The sequence below is a fragment of the Oncorhynchus nerka genome, linkage group LG2 (genome assembly GCF_034236695.1).
Source record: "Oncorhynchus nerka isolate Pitt River linkage group LG2, Oner_Uvic_2.0, whole genome shotgun sequence".
NCBI classification, from domain to species: Eukaryota; Metazoa; Chordata; class Actinopteri; order Salmoniformes; family Salmonidae; genus Oncorhynchus; species Oncorhynchus nerka.
The window spans coordinates 23,063,191-23,082,959 of record NC_088397.1 but is presented as its reverse complement, the minus strand read 5'-3'; the positions used below and the strand labels follow the sequence as shown (position 1 = coordinate 23,082,959).

General features: G+C 44.3%; 1 protein-coding gene and 3 non-coding genes across 5 annotated transcripts in view; all 4 read right to left on the bottom strand.

Annotated features, from left to right (window-relative positions):
- Positions 1 to 4,466: 4,466 nt before the first annotated feature.
- On the bottom strand, positions 4,467 to 4,539 carry trnak-cuu (transfer RNA lysine (anticodon CUU)). The gene has a single exon. It is a non-coding gene; the product is annotated as a tRNA-Lys (tRNA).
- Positions 4,540 to 7,793: 3,254 nt separating this feature from the next.
- trnak-uuu (transfer RNA lysine (anticodon UUU)) lies at positions 7,794 to 7,866 on the bottom strand. Its single transcript has one exon. It is a non-coding gene; the product is annotated as a tRNA-Lys (tRNA).
- A 1,453-nt stretch (positions 7,867 to 9,319) lies between these two features.
- trnak-uuu (transfer RNA lysine (anticodon UUU)) lies at positions 9,320 to 9,392 on the bottom strand. Its single transcript has one exon. It is a non-coding gene; the product is annotated as a tRNA-Lys (tRNA).
- Positions 9,393 to 14,231: 4,839 nt separating this feature from the next.
- LOC115119405 (autophagy-related protein 9A-like) overlaps positions 14,232 to 19,769 on the bottom strand; it is an 11,724-nt gene continuing 6,186 nt past the window's right edge. For both annotated transcript variants that reach the window (XM_065024748.1, XM_065024742.1), the window contains exons 16-20: positions 17,969 to 18,189; positions 17,771 to 17,888; positions 16,611 to 16,887; positions 16,355 to 16,497; positions 14,232 to 16,277 (exon numbers count right to left, since the gene is read on the bottom strand). In XM_065024748.1, the coding sequence (XP_064880820.1) occupies positions 16,269 to 16,277; positions 16,355 to 16,497; positions 16,611 to 16,887; positions 17,771 to 17,888; positions 17,969 to 18,189 (768 nt within the window). In that variant the 3' untranslated portion in view covers positions 14,232 to 16,268. The remainder of the gene's footprint in view (positions 16,278 to 16,354; positions 16,498 to 16,610; positions 16,888 to 17,770; positions 17,889 to 17,968; positions 18,190 to 19,769) is intronic.

The following is a 19,769-nucleotide window of genomic DNA, read 5'->3' as shown; positions in this document are numbered from 1 at the left end:
AACATAATGCTTATTTATTTATCAGACGTCATTATTCATGAAAAAATAGATTTAGCTATTGATAGCCTAATGACAGTTACTGCGTTTGTCAAAGCTTAACTCAAATCAAATGTTATTGGTCACATGCACATATTTAGCAGATGTTATTGCGGGTGCAGCGAAATGCTTGTGTTCCTAGCTCCAACAGTGCAGTAATATCCAACAATTCACACAAATCTCAAAGTAAAAGAACGGAATTCAAAAATATATAGATATTAGGACGAGCAATGTCGGAGTGGCATTGACTAAAATACAGTAGAGCACAGTATATAGATATGAAACGAGTAAAACAGTATGTCAACATTATTCAAGTGACTAGCGTTCCATTATTAAATTTACCAGTGAGTCCTTGTCTATGTACAAGTTGCAGGGTTGAGTAACCGGGTGGTAGCCGGCTGGTTAAAGGGAAATCTATGTTAGAACACCAGTGTCTATATATTGGAGGCTGTTATGTTTTTTTTTGTTTTTTTCATGAAACTTTTATTCATACTAGTTATTCTCTAAAAAATAGATCTATTTAAGATGAGGATTACTTTATTGGTCCATTTACTATCTGAGCAAATGCAATTTTTTAGTTGTTGCATATCCCATTCTCCCCGAAAGACAAACACATACTTTTTTGCACTAAATCTTGCACTGACTATGCGCACGCACACTAGACTCTACCCACACACAAAACGTACTTATACGGACAAACCAAAACAAACAACATCCGCACACATGCATACTGACGCCACACACCCCATTCACACTCAGTGTAGTAGGATTCAGTCTTAGTCCTATATTGACCCTTTGCCTGTTTGATGGTTTGTCTGAGGGCATAGCGGGATTTCTTATAAGTGGCCGGATTAGTGTTCCGCTCCTTGAAAGCGTCAGCTCTAGCCTTTAGCTCAGTGCAAATGTTGCCTGTAATCCATGGCTTCTGGTTAGGGAATGTACGTACGGTCACTGTAGCATCCGCGTCATTTAAATGTTTTATTTAACTAGGCAAGTCATCTGCCCACTTCCGTATAGTGCGAGTTACTGGTACATCCTGCTTTAGTTTTTGCTTATAAGCAGGAGTCAGGAGGATATTATTGTGGTCAGATTTTCCAAATGGAGGGCGAGGGAAAACGTTGTATGGGTCTCTGTGTAAAGATGTTCGAGAGTTTTTTCCCTCTGGTTGCACATATGACATGCTGGTAGAAATGAGGTAAAACTGATTTAAATTTGCCTACATTATAGTCCCCAGCCACTAGGAGTGCCGCTAGTGGATGAGCATTTTCTTGGACGCTTATGGCCTTATACAGCTTGTTGAGTGCAGTTTTAGTGCCAGCATCGGTTTGTGGTGGTAAATAGACGGCTAAGAATAATATAGATAGTAGATAGTGTGGTCTACAGCTTATCATGAGGTATTCTACCTCAGGCGAGCAATACTTTGAGACTTCTTTAATATTAGACAAACCACACCAGCAGTTATTGACAAATAGACACACCCCCACCCCTCGTCTTACAAGACGTAGCTGCTCTGTCCGGCCGATGCACAGTGAAGCCAGCCAGGTCTATATTATCTGTGTTGTCTTTTAGCCACGTCTCGGTGAAACATTAGATATTAGTTTCATGTCACGTTGGTAGGACAGTCTTAATCGTAGATCGTCCAGTTTGTTTTCCAATGATTGCACGTTGGCCAATAATACAGAGGGTAGTGGTGGTTTACCTACTCGTCGGCAAATTCTTACATGGCAATCCGCCCACTTTTTAGGGTCTCATCCGTATGTAACAGTATAACTTTAGACCGTCCCCTCGCCCATACCCGGGCGCAAACCAGGGACCCTCTTCACACATCAACAACAGTCACCCACGAAGCATCATTACCCATCGCTCCACAAAAGCCGCAGCCCTTGCAGAGCAAGGGGAACCACTACTTCAAGGTCTCAGAGCAAGTGACGTCACCGATTAAAACGCTATTTAGCGCGCACCACCGACTAGCTAGCTGTTTCACATCCGTTACACTCACCCCCCTTTTGACCTCCTCCTTTTCCGTAGCAACCAGTGATCCGGGTCAACAGCATCAATGTAACAGTATAACTTTAGACGGTCCCCTCGCTCATACCCGAGCGCGAACCAGGGACCCTCTGCACACATCAACAACAGTCACCCATGAAGCATTGTTACCCATCGCTCCACAAAAGCCACGGCCCTTGCAGAGCAAAAGGAACCACTACTTCAAGGTCTCAGAGCAAGTGACGTCACCGATTGAAACGCTATTTAGCGCGCACCACCGACTAGCTAGCTGTTTCACATCCGTTACACGTAGACTCTCCGTACTGTTTCAGTACATGATTCTTGCATAACGTAAACTCACGTAAACTCGTACATCGCCTTAGTCCGTACAATTGCCCTTATTTTAGCGCCCCAAAAACGTAATACTTCCAGATCCACTGTAAAGTCAATACCATTGTAAAGCAACAATTTCTCCCCTTTCCAACATAATCAATTACATGACCTAAACGCTGCCCGTTTCTGCATAATTCAAGCAGGCAATGAGCCCCGTCGGGTCTTTTTTTGAAATGGCGGGTGGGGAAGCAAAACTAATGCGTGATAGTGAGACGGAGAGATGTTGTATGGGAAAATTGCTGTTTTTCACTCGATCTGTCCAATTTATCACCTTATCGCCTCTAAAATGTAAATAAAACACTATAAAGAGTTTATATATTGTGTCATTACATACCTCTTTGAAGGTTTGTGTCGAATTTGAATCAGGTTTTTAGGGCAGTGCTAAAGTGATCTTAGAAGTAAACAGCGGCTTTGAGAATTATGATCGCATGCAATGATGATGAAAAAAATTACAAGGGATTTCTTGTTTTTAAAGGATGACAGAAGTGCTACACCTGGTGGAGAGAGATTGTAAGACAAAAATAGTTGCTTTATGTTTGCTGTGAGTTACGAAATGACATGTCAAGATGTAACGGAGGGACCGTTTTTTCAACTTCAACTTTCAACTCTCCAATACTATAGAGCCATTACCATACCATGTAGATCAACGCTTGAATAGAAACCCAGTTCACACCCCCGATTTTGACGTCAATACAGTCGCTCCAGTCCCATTATTTTCTTTGTAGCCTCTTTTGAATGTTGCGGTTGCGCACATTTGTACGGAATGGGGTGAGTTTATGTTAGGTGGTAAAAATATGTTAATGGTGTTTGAGCCTGTTGTCGGGACCGGACTGCGGCATATTTTGCCAAGGATGGTTTTCTGGTCAGTGTCAGACTTTTCATACCCAAACCACGTCCATGCGACCGAAGTAGCCCCTCTTTTAGGTACGAACTCCGTGTCTCCGTGCTCTGCGTCACTTTCACTCTCCTCCATGTTTGTTTGTGTTGCACATTTCCTTCCACGTGGCCACACGACACGTGTGGAAGAATGCAAAGCGTCGTCCAATTGACTAAAAATATTACGGTAAAGAGTGTGATTTGCGACACAACGAAATAAACGATAGAGCCTAATATGAAATGATAGAAAAACGTCTATCGTCACACGATATATATCGTCATATCGCCCAGCCCTATGGATTAGTGCTATCCGGGATCCTTGGGACGCCCCTACCCCTAAACCCTTAACTAACCATAACCATTTAAAATGGGGTAAGGATGTCCCAATGCTTCTGGGTTGCAAGGACCTATTTATCAGGTTGCAAAATATAACTTCGTCCCTGGGTGGGCTCGAACCACCAACCTTTAGATTAACAGTCTAACGCGCTAGCCGATTGCGCCACAGAGACGTTTCCACCATGTTTATGTGACCATCATTAAGAATGTCATAGTCCCCGTGCCAGACCACTTCATTCTGTTCTGTTGGACTTGGGGTGCTTTTCAATGCTAAGTGACACTCTTTGCAGCTCGGCAGCACCCACCCATTAGCTGAGCTAATGAGAGATCAGTGTCAGTATCCTGAGACTAAATGAAATACAAATCACCCCTTACCGGTGCTCTCTAAATAACAAAATTCTGAGTCACCCAATTTCAGATTTTTAGCATGTTTCATTCTAAAAGGTTTCACCGTCTCTGTGGCGCAATCGGCTAGCGCGTTAGACTGTTAATCTAAAGGTTGGTGGTTCGAGCCCACCCAGGGACGATTTCATTTCGTTTTCTTCTTGAACTTGTGGTACCGACAAAAATACAACTAAATTAACTGACAACATGCTGGAGATTCATCAATCCTTTTGCAAACCTCTTTCCCTAAACACATATACTGGTACTTTACTGCCATAACAGAATTAGTGCTGTTCCATCTACCATATAATCTCAGCGCCCAGAACAGAGAGAGCCGGGAGACTGCCATAACTCCTGTGAAAAGTACTCACAATTATACTTTAATTTCAGTAAAATACATTTTACACAAATTTCAAGAACACTCCCTGCTGCTGTCCCTACAAAAAAAAGATGTGCGCCCAACGTGGGGCTCGAACCCACGACCCTGAGATTAAGAGTCTCATGCTCTACCGACTGAGCTAGCCGGGCACTGAAAATCATGGCCTTTCTCAGAGATTAAAACGTATCGCCATATCAGTGACTCCTACTTCAATAATAAAAGAACAGCAAGAATGGAGCCTGGCCACAAAGAAGAGAGACCTAGTTGTAACAAATGACAGGACACCATAACACGGGTTCCCAGCACAAAAGATTGGTGGCACCTTAAATGGGGAGGACGGCTCGTGGTAATGGCTGGAGCGGAATCAGTGGAATGGTATCAAACACATGGTTTCTACGTGTTTGATGCCATTCCATTGGCTCCTCCCATGGTAGCCTCCACTGGATCCCAGTTTCAACTACTCTACCACTGTCAAACACAGAGGCACACACATTGTGATGATTCTCCATAAACATGATTCAAAATAGAATATTGTAAATTGTATAAAAATCGCATCTCAACCGTAAAATTACAACAAAATATGTCTGCCCCGTGTGAGGCTCGAACTCACGACCTTCAGATTATGAGACTGACGCGCTGCCTACTGCGCCAACGAGGCCTGAAGACCATGCCTAAATAACATGATTTTTAACTGCTTCTGTTCGTACAGTACTGTTCACGTTCATTTTACTAAGCTAACAAGGTTGTTAAAACACCCTAAACATAACACTGTATAGCCCTTCTAAAACGGACGTTCCACTCCCATTCAAGTAAACTTGCAGTAGCCCCCAGTGGTAACACAGAAGCGCAGCAAGGATAGACCATAGAGAATGATAGAGGACTCATCATTGGGGCTGGCCAACTCCAGTCCTCGGGGCCTGATTGGTGTCACACTTTTTCTCCATCCAAAGTAAACACAGCTGTTTAATGAAATTGCATTCTAAACTGAAGATCATGATTAGGTGATTATTAGAGTCAGGTGTGTTAGCTGGGGCTGGGTCAAAACTGTGACAGCACTGTCAAGCCCCAGAGGACTGGAATTGCACAATACAGGGCAGCGCCGTTTATATCTGGGTTGCATCCGGTTTATACAGACCAACATCGCATCATCACGTCAACCAAAAACATAGCAGACACTGGATGAATATAAAAAAAGAGTTCATATCTTTGGCTGAAAGTGACGGGGGGAAAAACATTTGGCCTCAGCGACAATTATTTTAATAATTCAATGGATGGTTTGTTCACAAAGGTGATGACTAAAGTGTTATTATTCTGAATTTTCAAATCTGACTTCTCTATGTGGCCTTCTATGGAATTTGGCTTTCTGGGCCGGCAGCGCCATTGCGGCCATCTCCATTTTGAAGTAATCCATTTTCTTATTCTATTACTTCTATGAGCTGGTAAACAAACTAAAAAGGGTTCATTTGCATACTGCCACCTGGAGTGTGCCATTTGAATATGTATAAAGTCGTGGTTGGCATTTTACTGCCACCTGCAGTTATGGAATGTTTGCTCACGAGTATAACTAATTGGATTATCCCTTCCGAATGACCCAAATGGAATTATGTGATCCTTCCTTAACCCATAGGAAGCCCCACCCAGTTGACTACTTCAAAATGATGTAAGTCTCAATGGCACCACCCATGCTAAAACTGGCTTTTGGGCACTAGAGCCCTCTACAATTCTCTATGGGATAGACAATGGAGGGTCAATACAATGGAAAATAATGGTGCAGTGGTGGGCCACAAAACATATAAATCGCATGGCTTACCATTTATACTGGCTTGAGTGAGAGTTGCTAATGCAGAACAGAACACAGCCTCGACTTCTCTCTCCAAGGCCAAACTGTCAATATGAGCAGAACACAGCCTCGACTTCTCTCGCCAAGGGCCAAACTGTCAATATAAGCAGAACACAGCCTCGACTTCTCTCTCCAAGGCCAAACTGTCAATATGAGCAGAACACAGCCTCGACTTCTCTCGCCAAGGCCAAACTGTCAATATGAGCAGAACACAGCCTCGACTTCTCTCTCCAAGGCCAAACTGTCAATATGAGCAGAACACAGCCTCGACTTCTCTCTCCAAGGCCAAACTGTCAATATGAGCAGAACACAGCCTCGACTTCTCTCTCCAAGGCCAAACTGTCAATATGAGCAGAACACAGCCTCGACTTCTCTCGCCACGGCCAAACTGTCAATATGAGCAGAACACAGCCTCGACTTCTCTCGCCAAGGCCAATCTGTCAATATGAGCAGAACACAGCCTCGACTTCTCTCGCCAAGGCCAAACTGTCAATATGAGCAGAACACAGCCTCGACTTCTCTCGCCAAGGCCAAACTGTCAATATGAGCAGAACACAGCCTCGACTTCTCTCTCCAAGGCCAAACTGTCAATATGAGCAGAACACAGCCTCGACTTCTCTCACCAAGGCCAAACTGTCAATATGAGCAGAACACAGCCTCGACTTCTCTCTCCAAGGCCAAACTGTCAATATGAGCAGAACACAGCCTCGACTTCTCTCGCCAAGGCCAAACTGTCAATATGAGCAGAACACAGCCTCGACTTCTCTCGCCAAGGCCAAACTGTTAATATGAGCAGAAAAGGAGACAGAATACTGTCTGTAATAAACCAAAAACATCTCTGAAAATACCAGAATGTGAGCCTAAATAAATATATGCCTACATATTTTACATACAATCCAATGTCCATTTTCATGAGACTCAGAACAAGAAACAGTTGGCCCATGCATGCTTTTTTTGGGCTGCACACATGGAATCCACGTGGACAGCTAAGAGACCCTGAACCCATTTCAAAGAAACAAACATACTCCCCTACTTTTACAAAAACACCTTTTTCTTACTACCAGGTGGCAAATATGCACAAGCCAGCTGTGAATTCTCATATAGCCCTGCAACTCCTTTAATGGCTTTTAATTTCTTGGACATAAATAAAATACTACTACTATATTACTAGTGATGTATCGGTTTATTTTCCGTGTGTAATACCAGATAGTTTAATAACAGCTTGTAGCCGAGCATAGCCGACTCCAATCCATAGGCCCAACACAAGGTTGGCGTTTTACAACTTGGCCTACTCCAACTACTTGCATATCGGACAAGCAACACCTAACTTTGGTAGGCTTCAGGATGCATTTCAAATGTAAAGTATGCAACAAATGTAAAAACGTTAGAGCCGTAGAATAATTACATAATATTTTTGTCAGTACACAAATCTCTTTCGCAAGCTTACCTGTTAAACTGACGTCACTCCTCTGAAAATTATACGACACGTGATTAGCATAATTGAACTACTATCAATGAGGGGACACAAGAATCAATCAAACACCCCTGGAGAGAAAATTGTATCGCCCGAACAGGGACTTGAACCCTGGACCCTCAGATTAAAAGTCTGATGCTCTACCGACTGAGCTATCCGGGCTCTATTCTATGCAAGGGGAAATGCTATTATACATTGTCAGTGCTAGAAACTATGGTCTGTTTTTGTCAGAATTGTAACCAATCCAAACACTGGAATTAACTACTCCTCTCAGCAGATGGGTGGGACTGGAGGACAGGAGTCAGTTTTGAGTGGGAGTGGCCTGTCACCTGGTGGTGTAGTCTTACCTGGTCTGGCTGGTCAGTTACATCTTGTTTTTGTAGCCACCTTTTGCCTTGACAACTTTGCACACTCGACCAGCTCGACCAGCTTCATGACGTAGTCACCTGGAAATCTGTCCTTTGGTCTGATAAATCCAAATTGGACATTTTTGGTTCCAACCGCGATGTCTTTGTGAGACACAGACTAGGTGAACGGATTATCTCTGATCGTGTGATTCCCACCATGAAGCACGGAGGAGGAGGTGGGATGGTGTGAGGATGCTTTGCTGGTGACACTGTCAGTTATTTATTTAGAATTCAAGGCACACTTAACCAGCATGGCAACCACAGCATTCTGCAGTGATACGTCATCCTATCTGGTTTGCACTTAGTTGGACTATCATTTGTTTTTCAACAGGACAATGACCCAAAGCACACCTCAAAGCTATTTGACCAAGAAGGAGAGTGAATACCCGGCCTCCACAATCACCCGAACCTCAACCCAATTGCAACTTAATACGAGGAAGGTGTCCTTAATGTTTTGTACACTGTGTATATTTATATTCCGGTCTCTGACATGGCTCGTCCTGATATTTCTTCATTTTTTTATGGACTACATGTGTATTGTTTTTTTACTAAGTTAAACTGAACTGTTGGAGCTAGAAACAAGCATTTCGCTGCACCTGAAATAACATCTGCAAATCTGTGTATGGACCAATAAACTTTGACTTGAAGATTGTTGCAACACCATATGCAGAACAATACAGCCAGTGGTTCTCAATCCTGGTCCTGGGGACCCAAAATGGTGCACATTTTGTGCTGTTTTTCCCCTGCATTCAAGACTGAGTCCTTGTCTAGGCCTGCAACTCAGTTGATTAATTAATTTCTTGTACATAAAAAAATGTATTGGCTACTATATTATTAGTAATGTATCCGCTTATTATCCGTGTGTAATAGCAGATCGCTTAAACATTTGTAGGCGAGCATAGCTTCATAGTCCCAATACGAGGTCAGCCATTGGCCTACTTGCATACCTGTCGTTCATCTGACATGAACCCCCTTAAAAAAACCTTGGTACGGGATATACTTCAAATTTAAAGTATGCAAATGTATAAACTTCAGAACAGAGGACAATTACATCTTGTTTTTTTTCAGTGCACACATCTCTTTTGCAAGCTTACCTGTTCAACAGAGGTCACTCTTCTCTGAAAATTGTACGGCAGGTGATTTGCATAATTGAACTACTTATTATGATTGGTTATACGATTCTAAAACACCTGGAGAGAAAACGCTATCGCCCGAACAGGGACTTGAACCCTGGACCCTCAGATTAAAAGTCTGATGCTCTACCGACTGAGCTATCCGGGCTCTTGTAGGTATAATTGCCATCATATATCAAATCCAACGGTTGAAACTCTCAGAAATTATGAAGGACATAAATACTGGAACTGTCTCCTCCTTTTAGTACTTTGATTAGCGGGACAGGAGTCAATGTTGACACTGATGTGTGGGACAGGACAGGAGTCATTATTGAGGGGAGTAGCCTGCCACCTGGTGGTGTAGTCTTGACTGGTCAATTGTTTTGTGGGATACTTGTGAATAAGGGAAAATTGTTGACGATAGATTAACCGCTAAACACTATATCGATATCAGACTTTATTATGATTGCTAAATACTGTTCAATTTAAACACTTGCACCCAAATCCCACCTTCCCCAAAACACTTGTAAACATTGAACTATAAATTGTACCTTCCTTGTATGTGGGTGGCTTGGGGTTAAACGCCCCGCTCCTGTAATTCTCACACAAACCACTTTATATCTCCCAAAAGTGTTCGACCCTTTCCTTGGATGCCACTAGTCTTGCTCAACTAAAAATGCCATCTGTCTCATCTAAACTTTTATTAAGTCACTCAAAAAAACGGTTTTGAGGTTGCATTGATCAAATATTTTGTCATTTAGGGAAAGTGATATACCTTTTTATATATACCAGTAGGGGAGCCTAAATATAACTAATCCACTTGATTAGAGATTATCTTTTTTATCAGTTTTTATTTTATTTTAAGTGAGTATGTTTGGGACAAAATGCCCCCAAGACAATCGATGCAAGTCAATGGTACCTACTGTATATATTAGCATTTACCAAATAATTTCCAAAACATCTGTAAGTAACTTCTTTGAGTTACCCAATCAATTTGAGATATTTTAGGATTACTTGGACAGGAAGGGTGGAAATAAAAAGACATCAAAGTACCTCAAAACCTCATCATGAAACAGGTTTCCATCCAATTTGGTGATAGATTTTCATGTGAATATTCTAAAACACACATAAAAACAATATGAGCATTTTCCCACCAGAGATGTGTTTCCATGATATTGACTTGTTGCAGATTAAAGGTTCCGCGTGATGACATAGTGCACATAAAGTACATGATATTGACTTGTTGCAGATTAAAGGTTCCGCGTGATGACATAGTGCACATAAAGTACATGATATTGACTTGTTGCAGATTAAAGGTTCTGCGTGATGACATAGTGCACATAAAGTACATGATATTGACTTGTTGCAGATTAAAGGTTCCGCGTGGTGACATAGTGCACATAAAGTACATGATATTGACTTGTTGCAGATTAAAGGTTCTGCGTGATGACATAGTGCACATAAAGTACATGATATTGACTTGTTGCAGATTAAAGGTTCCGCGTGGTGACATAGTGCACATAAAGTACATGATATTGACTTGTTGCAGATTAAAGGTTCTGCGTGATGACATAGTGCACATAAAATACCTTTTGCTGTTAAATTGCCATGTACCAAATAACAAACACAAGTTAAATGGGCTTCCATTACATTTTCAATTCTACTGATGTTTTTCTCACACTCTGGCATTGGCATGTGTGCAGAGTTTCCCAAACTCTTTCCTAGGGCCTCCCCACTCACGGTACTGCTGATTCATATAACCAACTCATCATCAAGCTTTGATTATTTGAATCATATGCGGACTACATCAGGGATGGGCAGCTCCAGTCCTTTTGGGGCACTATGAAGTCCATGGAGAATAAGAGCACCTCCTCCCAGCTGCCCACTGCACTGAGGCAAGGAAACACTGTTACCACCGATAAATCTACGATAATCGATCATTTCAATAAGCATTTTTCTACGGCTTGCCATGCTTTTCCCCTAGCTACCCCTACCCCGGCCAACAGCTCTGCACCCCCCGCACACCCCCCAGAAACTTGCCCAAGTCCCCCACTTCTCCTTCACCCAAATCCAGACAGCTGATGTTCTGAAAGAGCTGCAAAATCTGGATCCCTACAAATCAGATGGGCTAGACAATCTGGACCCTCTCTTTCTAAAATTATCCTCAGAAATTGTTGCAACCCCTATTACTAGCCTGTTAAACATCTCTGTCACGCCCTGACCTTAGAGAGACGTTTTATTTCTCTATTTGGTTAGGCCAGGGTGTAATGTGGGGTGGGCATTCTATGTTCTATTTTCTATGTTTTTGTAATTCTTTGTTTTGTCTCTGATTGGGAACCCTTTTTCCCACCTGTCTTTGTGGGTAGTTAACTTTGTTTATGGCACATAGCCCTTAAGCGTCATGGTTGTGTTTGTATTGGTTATTGTTTTTGTCGGCGTCATCCTAATAAAAAGGAATATGTGCGCTCACCATGCTGCACTTTGGTCTACTTCTTTCAACGGCCGTGACAGTCTCTTTCGTATCGTCTGAAATCCCCAAAGATTGGAAAGCTGCCGCGGTCATCCCCCTCTTCAAAGGGGGAGACACTCTAGACCCAAACTGTTATAGACCTACAGTTGAAGTCGGAAGTTGACATACTTAGGTTGGAATCATGAAAACTAGTTTTTCAACTACTCCACACATTTCTTGTTAAAAAACTATAGGTTTGGTAAGTCAATTAGGACATCTACTTTGTGCAAGAAACAAGTAATTTTTCCAACAATTGTTTATAGACAGATTATTTCACTTATAATTCTCTGTATCACAATTGCAGTGGGTCAGAAGTTGACATACACTAAATTGACTGTGCCTTTAAACAGTTTGGAAAATTACAGAAAATTATGTCATGGCTTTAGAAGCTTCTGATAGGCTAACTGACATAATTTGAGTCAATTGGATGTATTTCAATGTATTTCAAGGCCTACCTTCAAACTCAGTGCCTCTTTGCTTGACATCATGGGAAAATCAAAAGAAATCAGCCAAGACCTCTGGAAATAAATTGTAGACCTCCACAAGTCTGGTTCATCCTTGGGAGCAATTTCCAAATGCTTGAAGGTACCACGTTCATCTGTACAAACAATAGTATGCAAGTATAAACACCATGGGACCACGCAGCCGTCATAACGCTCAGGAAGGAGACGCGTTCTGTCTCCTAGAGATGAACGTACTTTGGTGCGAAAAGTTCAAATCAATCCCAAAAACAACAGCAAAGCAGCTTGTGAAGATGCTGGAGGAAACAGGTACAAAAGTATCTATATCCACAGTAAAACGAGTCCTATATCAACATAAACTAAATGGCTGCTGAGCAAGGAAGAAGCCACTGCTCCAAAAACGCCATAAAAAAGCCAGACTATTTTTGGAGAAATGTCCTCTGGTCTGATGAAACAAAGATAGAACTGTTTGGCCATAATGACCATCGTTATGTTTGGAGGAAAAAGGGGGTGGCTTGCAAGTCGAAGAACTCCATCCCAACCGTGAAGCACGGGGGTGGCAACATCATGTTGTGGGGGTGCTTTGCTGCAAGAGGGACTGGTGCACTTCAAAAAATAGATGGCATCATGAGGATGGGGAATTATGTGGATATATTGAAGCAACATTTCAAGACATCAGTCAAGAAGTTAAAACTTGGTCGCAAATGGGTCTTCCAAATGGACAATGACCCCAAGCATGCTTCCAAAGTTGTGTCAAAATGGCTTAAATACAGCATAGGCTGACTATCCTACTGATTCTTGACTTCGGCGATGTCATTTACAAAATAGGCTCCAACACTCTACTCAGCAAATTGGATGTAGTCTATCACAGTGCCATCCATTTTGTCACCAAAGCCCCATATACTACTCACCACTGCAACCTGTATGCTCTCGTCGGCTGGCCCTCGCTACATATTCGTCGCCAAACCCACTGACTCCAGGTCATCTATAAGTCTTTGCTAGGTACCTGGTTAAATAAAAGTGAAATAAAAAAAATAGATTGGTGTCACACTTTTGCTTAAGCCCCAGCTAACACACCTGACTCCAATAATCAACTAATCATGATCTTCAGTTTAGAATGCAATTAGTTGAATCAGCTGTGCTAGGGAAGGGGGAAAGTGTGATACCACTATCGGTCCTCAAGGACTGAAGTTTCCCATCCCTGGTTTATATGATTACATGATGATATTATTATTATGGACAAAAGAGCAAGATTATTTTTATTTGTCTCACGGCAGCCAAGCATCGATTATCATCTCATCATAATAAGATCCTCAATATTTTAGAAAGGAGCATCAATCTCATCACCTTGCACTTTTCACTACCCTGTGAAGTTTATCATAATTGATTTAATCTGTCATTTAAATAAACTTTATGCCTGCCCAATGAGTCGTAGTGGGAGGACCACACATCTCATCGCGTGACTCCAAGTTTACTTAAATATCATGCCTATTATATCAATAACTGCAAATTAAAAGATTTCCACCGACATTTTTTGCATAATTTATTTTACCAAAAAATATAAAATATATTTTATTTTGTCGACATTTGGAAAGTTAACTGAAAAGTGTTGTTTCAATCAGGCCTGTCATTACATGTATGTACTTTACTAGCATAAAAAGGTTGGATGGAAACCTGGTTATTGTGAGGATATTAATAGTGAGATGTGCAATGCCATTTTGTTTTCCGATTTTTGATTCATTTAATTAAAAAAAGATCAATAGACTTTAGCTTTTAAGAGTCAATTACAAAAAAATGCCACAATAAAACATATACATTTTGCCACATAGAGAGGGGTGTTTTCCCCCACTTTCTAAAGTTTCTGTTTTCATTGAACCCCCGCCCAAAAAAACTGCCATATACTTATGCTAAAATGTTTATTCTATTCTACTGAGCCATTTACTTTATGTTCATATTCTTACATGTTATTATTTATTACAAGTAAGCATTTCATTGGACGGTGTATACCATGTGTATCCTCGTACATACAAAACTTGAATTACATAAATAAATACATTTTTATTGATGATTTCCAACTGTACAAAATGGCAATTTACAGCAAAATCTATAAAAACAAAAACCGATAGGCTATATATGTGTCAGCTCAGGCATTCTACTACCTCGTTGTTAAACTTGTTCCACTGTGTCCCAGGAGACCCTTTACATTATTCAGATCCATTCCTCCACGTCTGCCTTCTATTTTTATCCAGGGTCTGATTCAGATTGGACTCTCTGGCTGGCGACTCAATTACATGAATATATCAATCAATGAAGAGAGCAGCGCTAATGACCTTTGCCATCTAGAAATTAATACCCAGCTGTAGAGTCTCTGACTGTATCTATTGGAAGCATCTGTCATCTTTCGCCTGGTCCCAGATCTGTTAGTGCTGCATGGTCGACCATATGGGGGCCGGTTATACAGCACTTAAACAGATCTGGAACCAGGCTAGTCTACTTGTGAGCCCAGAGTCGGTGTGAACAGCAAAAACAAACAGCTGTAAATCACCATGCATCTCAACCTCAACTCTCTGACGGTGGCACAAGCCCTGGTTAAAATAAAGTCATACAAATATGAACTGATCAAAACCAATATACTGATAAATGACATGCTTTGGATTCAACAAAAGTCATTAAAGTGCATTCTCTTTTTCCCCCAGACAGTTGGGCAGAAATAAACATGCAGTTGATGCCTGATGCTGACTAATCTGTCCAGTTGTTAGTGTTGATTGAAGATTCATTGCTGTATAGTTATGAGACGGTTGTGCTTAAAAGGGGCAATCTGCAGTTACTACTTCCATTTTTGGACTTACATCCATTTTGGATATAAACCCATTGATTCTTGGAGAGAAAAACGTAGAAATGCCCAATGAGCTTAGTTCCACTGTCATACCTCATCAGAGGCCAAAATACACATTTGTAAAAGTAAACAAACACTGTATAGCCTCAAAACATGGTTAAAAATAAATGGATGGTAAGTCCTTGCATCCACGGCTCCATCTATGAATTTGAGTGTGGTTCCATTTCTCCAGCCCCATCCTTCAACCTTTTACTGAAACAGTGGTGGGTGATGCTTTATAATCATTTCAACTATTGGATTGCCGCTTTAAGAGCATACATATGGCACCGAAGAGGCTGAAGTTACACGTTCCAACCAGCCTGGTAAGTTTGCTTTGACACAAAATCAATAACTATGACGCGTTTCTTGTATATCCCTATTTATTAACCATCTACACCTCGATGATATACTTGGAACAGTCCGACGTCCTGATTTGATTCATACCAGTATGTCTATGCACACGGTGTATATCGGTTTAGTGCCTGCTTCATGTCTAGGGGGTCTTTGTACAACACCATCACCAAATCTACCACCCAAACCCAAAAGGATTCACTGTGCCAGTGCAGTCATACTTTGTTGGAAGGCCGCTCTCCTGTCATGTCACACACACGCGCACAAACACACACACACACGCACACACTTTTTCTCTGTAAGTACAATAAATATAAGCAACACAAAGAGAAAAAACAAAGAATTTTAAAAAAAGAAACTTGTCATTACTAAATGTTATCTTTAAAAAGGTACATTAATGGCAGTTTACACCCAAGAAGAAAAAGTCATCTCTGGATAGAAGTTGCCCTTAGGCACAGATCTCTGATCCACACATCCTAACCGTAACCATTACGGCGACAAACCATAAAGCTGACCTTAGATTAGTGTCTAGGAGGCAACTATAAAAGCCGATAAATATGCTACGGTTTCCATGCTGCCAGTTATGATGAAGTCATCAACCACCACCACTTGATTGGCTGAAGTGTCATCCACAGAGGGTGTCAAGAAAAAATCTTCACACTGTTACTCGATTGTTTTTCTCTAGCTCAGAGTGAATAACATGGCATGCTGCTATCCCACAGGTCTGTCTATCTGGGGTCAAAGGTGAAGCCATGGTCGAAAGTTCACAGATGAGCAGGAAGTTCTTCTCTGGTAGGATGAGGATGTGTGATGTGTTTGTGAAGGGGGGGGGGGGGTCTCTCTGGTCAGTTACGTCACCTGAGTAGAGAGGAAAACAATGATATGGAACCCCATACACTGACACAGGGCCTGTGTGTGTGTGATTTTATAAACACCTTGTGTATGTTGGGAGGCATGTCGTCCTCTGAGCGCTCCTCAGGTACAGTGTCGGGGTGTCGGCCTCCATGTCCCTCCTCTGCCCAACCCCCCATGGGCATATGCTCCGACCTCACCACTCTGCCCCCCGGGCCGACAGAGTCTGGAGGAGTGACACACACACACACAGAGTGATATCAGTATGATCCATATCAGTCATCTTCAATATAATTACATAGGGAATGAGAGTATCATTTTCATGGTTGTCATGGTTACCCGTGTTCCCCCCGTAGCGACGCTGGCTGTTGCTCTGGAGTGATGCCACTTCCTGCCCCTGGGTGGTACCTCGGTCAGGGTTAGGGCCCGAGTTAGAGCTGGGGATAGGGCCGGGGGTGGAGATAGGGAAGGTGTGTGAGCGGGGGATGGGCTTTCGGGGGTTAGTGTTTTCTCCCCCTGAACCCCCCTCCTCGGTGACGCTGTCACTACTGTCGTCACTGTCCTGCCTGTGCCAGGTGTGCCGGGACAACTCCCCTCCAGACTGCTGCTTATGGAGCTACATAGAGGGAGGAGGAGGGGGAGAGAGGAAGTGGGAGCGAGGGGAGAGGAAGGAGGGAGGGGAGAAGAGGAAGTGGGAGAGAGAGGGGAGGGGAGAGGGAGAGAGAGGGGAGGGGGAGAGGAGAAGTGGGAGCAAGGGGAGAGGAAGGAGGGAGGGGAGAAGAGGAAGTGGGAGAGAGGGGGGGGGAGAGGGGAAGTGGGAGAGAGAGGGGAGGGGAGGGGAAGAGGGAGAGAGGGGAGAGGAAGGAGGGAGGGGAGAAGAGGAAGTGGGAGAGAGAGGGGAGGGGGAGAGGGGAAGTGGGAGCGAGGGGAGAGGAAGGAGGGAGGGGAGAAGAAGAAGTGGGAGAGAGAGGGGGAGGGGGAGAGGGGAAGTGGGAGAGAGAGGGGAGGGGAAGAGGGAGAGAGGGGAGAGGAAGGAGGGAGGGAGAAGAGGAAGTGGGAGAGAGAGGGGAGGGGAGAGGGGAAGTGGGAGCGAGGGGAGAGGAAGGAGGGAGGGGAGAAGAGGAAGTGGGAGAGAGAGGGGAGGGGAGAGGGGAAGTGGGAGAGAGAGGGAGGGAAGAGGGAGCGAGGGGAGAGGAAGGAGGGAGGGGAGAAGAGGAAGTGGGGAGAGAGGGGAGGGGAGAGGGGAAGTGGGAGAGAGAGGGGAGGGGAAGAGGGAGCGAGGGGGAGAGGAAGGAGGGAGGGGAGAAGAGGAAGTGGGAGAGAGAGGGGAGGGGAGAGGGGAAGTGGGAGAGAGGGGAGGGGAAGAGGGAGCGAGGGGAGAGGAAGGAGGGAGGGGAGAAGAGGAAGTGGGAGAGAGAGGGGAGGGGGAGAGACGCATTTACTTTTGATGCTCTTTATTGCAAAATGTTTAAAACCATCCCATCCAGACACAGACAGACCTCATGTATATAGAGTGCATGGATGCTCATCTCCGTGGAGGCGTATTCTGATAGGACGAGACTTGTCAGTTGACCTTCCCACACACTACTGCCTGAACTAGCAGTTCGAGCATCAGTACTGGGGGAGAGAAAGAGTTTGTTGATTGACGGTTAGTTGATAGATTGCTTGATTAGTTGTGGGAGGAGTGTGGGCTTTACCTTGATCCCGCCATGGCTCTGCTTGCAGAAGAGGCGAGTCCGGCTGACCTATGGGTGGAGCTACAGCTGCCCCTCATGCTGCTGACTGAGAGGGAGCGCAAGGCTGACGCCCCGTCGCTAACACCCACCGGCCCGTGATTGGTCAAGGAGCCGTCCCGCCCCAGATGAAGAGAGGCCAATGGGGGGGGACCTGCCAGGAAGTTAGCTATCAGACTCCTTGGCTGAGAGGGCGAGCGACACACACACACACAGAGAGAGAGACAGAGAATTCGATTTTGACCTTTAATATCAGTGTAATCAAAAAACTCAGAAATGTATACAATGTTAAACTTGAGATCAAAATTGAAGTGTCAATGTATGTATTGGCATGTCTGTCTGTCTCCCTACCTCTGACCCATTCAGTGAGGTGAGAGTGTGTCTGTCTCCCTACCTCTGACCCATTCAGTGAGGTGAGAGTGTGTCTGCCTCCCTACCTCTGACCCATTCAGTGAGGTGAGAGTGTGTCTGCCTCCCTACCTCTGACCCATTCAGTGAGGTGAGAGTGTGTCTGCCTCCCTACCTCTGACCCATTCAGTGAGGTGAGAGTGTGTCTGCCTCCCTACCTCTGACCCATTCAGTGAGGTGAGAGTGTGTCTGCCTCCCTACCTCTGACCCATTCAGTGAGGTGAGAGTGTGTCTGCCTCCCTACCTCTGACCCATTCAGTGAGGTGAGAGTGTGTCGGTCTCCCTACCTCTGACCCATTCAGTGAGGTGAGAGTGTGTCTGCCTCCCTACCTCTGACCCGGACAGTGAGGTGAGAGTGTGTCTGTCTCCCTATCTCTGACTCATTCAGTGAGGTGAGAGTGTGTCGGTCTCCCTACCTCTGACCCGGACAGTGAGGTGAGAGTGTGTCTGTCTCCCTACCTCTGACAGTGAGGTGAGAGTGTGTCCGTCTCCCTACCTCTGACCCGGACAGTGAGGTGAGAGTGTGTCTGTCTCCCTACCTCTGACAGTGAGGTGAGAGTGTGTCCGTCTCCCTACCTCTGACAGTGAGGTGAGAGTGTGTCCGTCTCCCTACCTCTGACAGTGAGGTGAGAGTGTGTCCGTCTCCCTACCTCTGACAGTGAGGTGAGAGTGTGTCGGTCTCCCTACCTCTGACAGTGAGGTGAGAGTGTGTCTGTCTCCCTACCTCTGACAGTGAGGTGAGAGTGTGTCTGTCTCCCTACCTCTGACAGTGAGGTGAGAGTGTGTCTGTCTCCCTACCTCTGACAGTGAGGTGAGAGTGTGTGTCTCCCTACCTCTGACAGTGAGGTGAGAGTGTGTCGGTCTCCCTACCTCTGACAGTGAGGTGAGAGTGTGTCTGTCTCCCTACCTCTGACCCATTCCGTGAGGTGAGAGTGTGTCCGTCTCCCTACCTCTGACAGTGAGGTGAGAGTGTGTCGGTCTCCCTACCTCTGACAGTGAGGTGAGAGTGTGTCTGTCTCCCTACCTCTGACAGTGAGGTGAGAGTGTGTCTGTCTCCCTACCTCTGACAGTGAGGTGAGAGTGTGTCTGTCTCCCTACCTCTGACAGTGAGGTGAGAGTGTGTCGGTCTCCCTACCTCTGACAGTGAGGTGAGAGTGTGTCTGTCTCCCTACCTCTGACCCATTCCGTGAGGTGAGAGTGTGTCCGTCTCCCTACCTCTGACAGTGAGGTGAGAGTGTGTCTGTCTCCCTACCTCTGACAGTGAGGTGAGAGTGTGTCCGTCTCCCTACCTCTGACAGTGAGGTGAGAGTGTGTCTGTCTCCCTACCTCTGACAGTGAGGTGAGAGTGTGTCGGTCT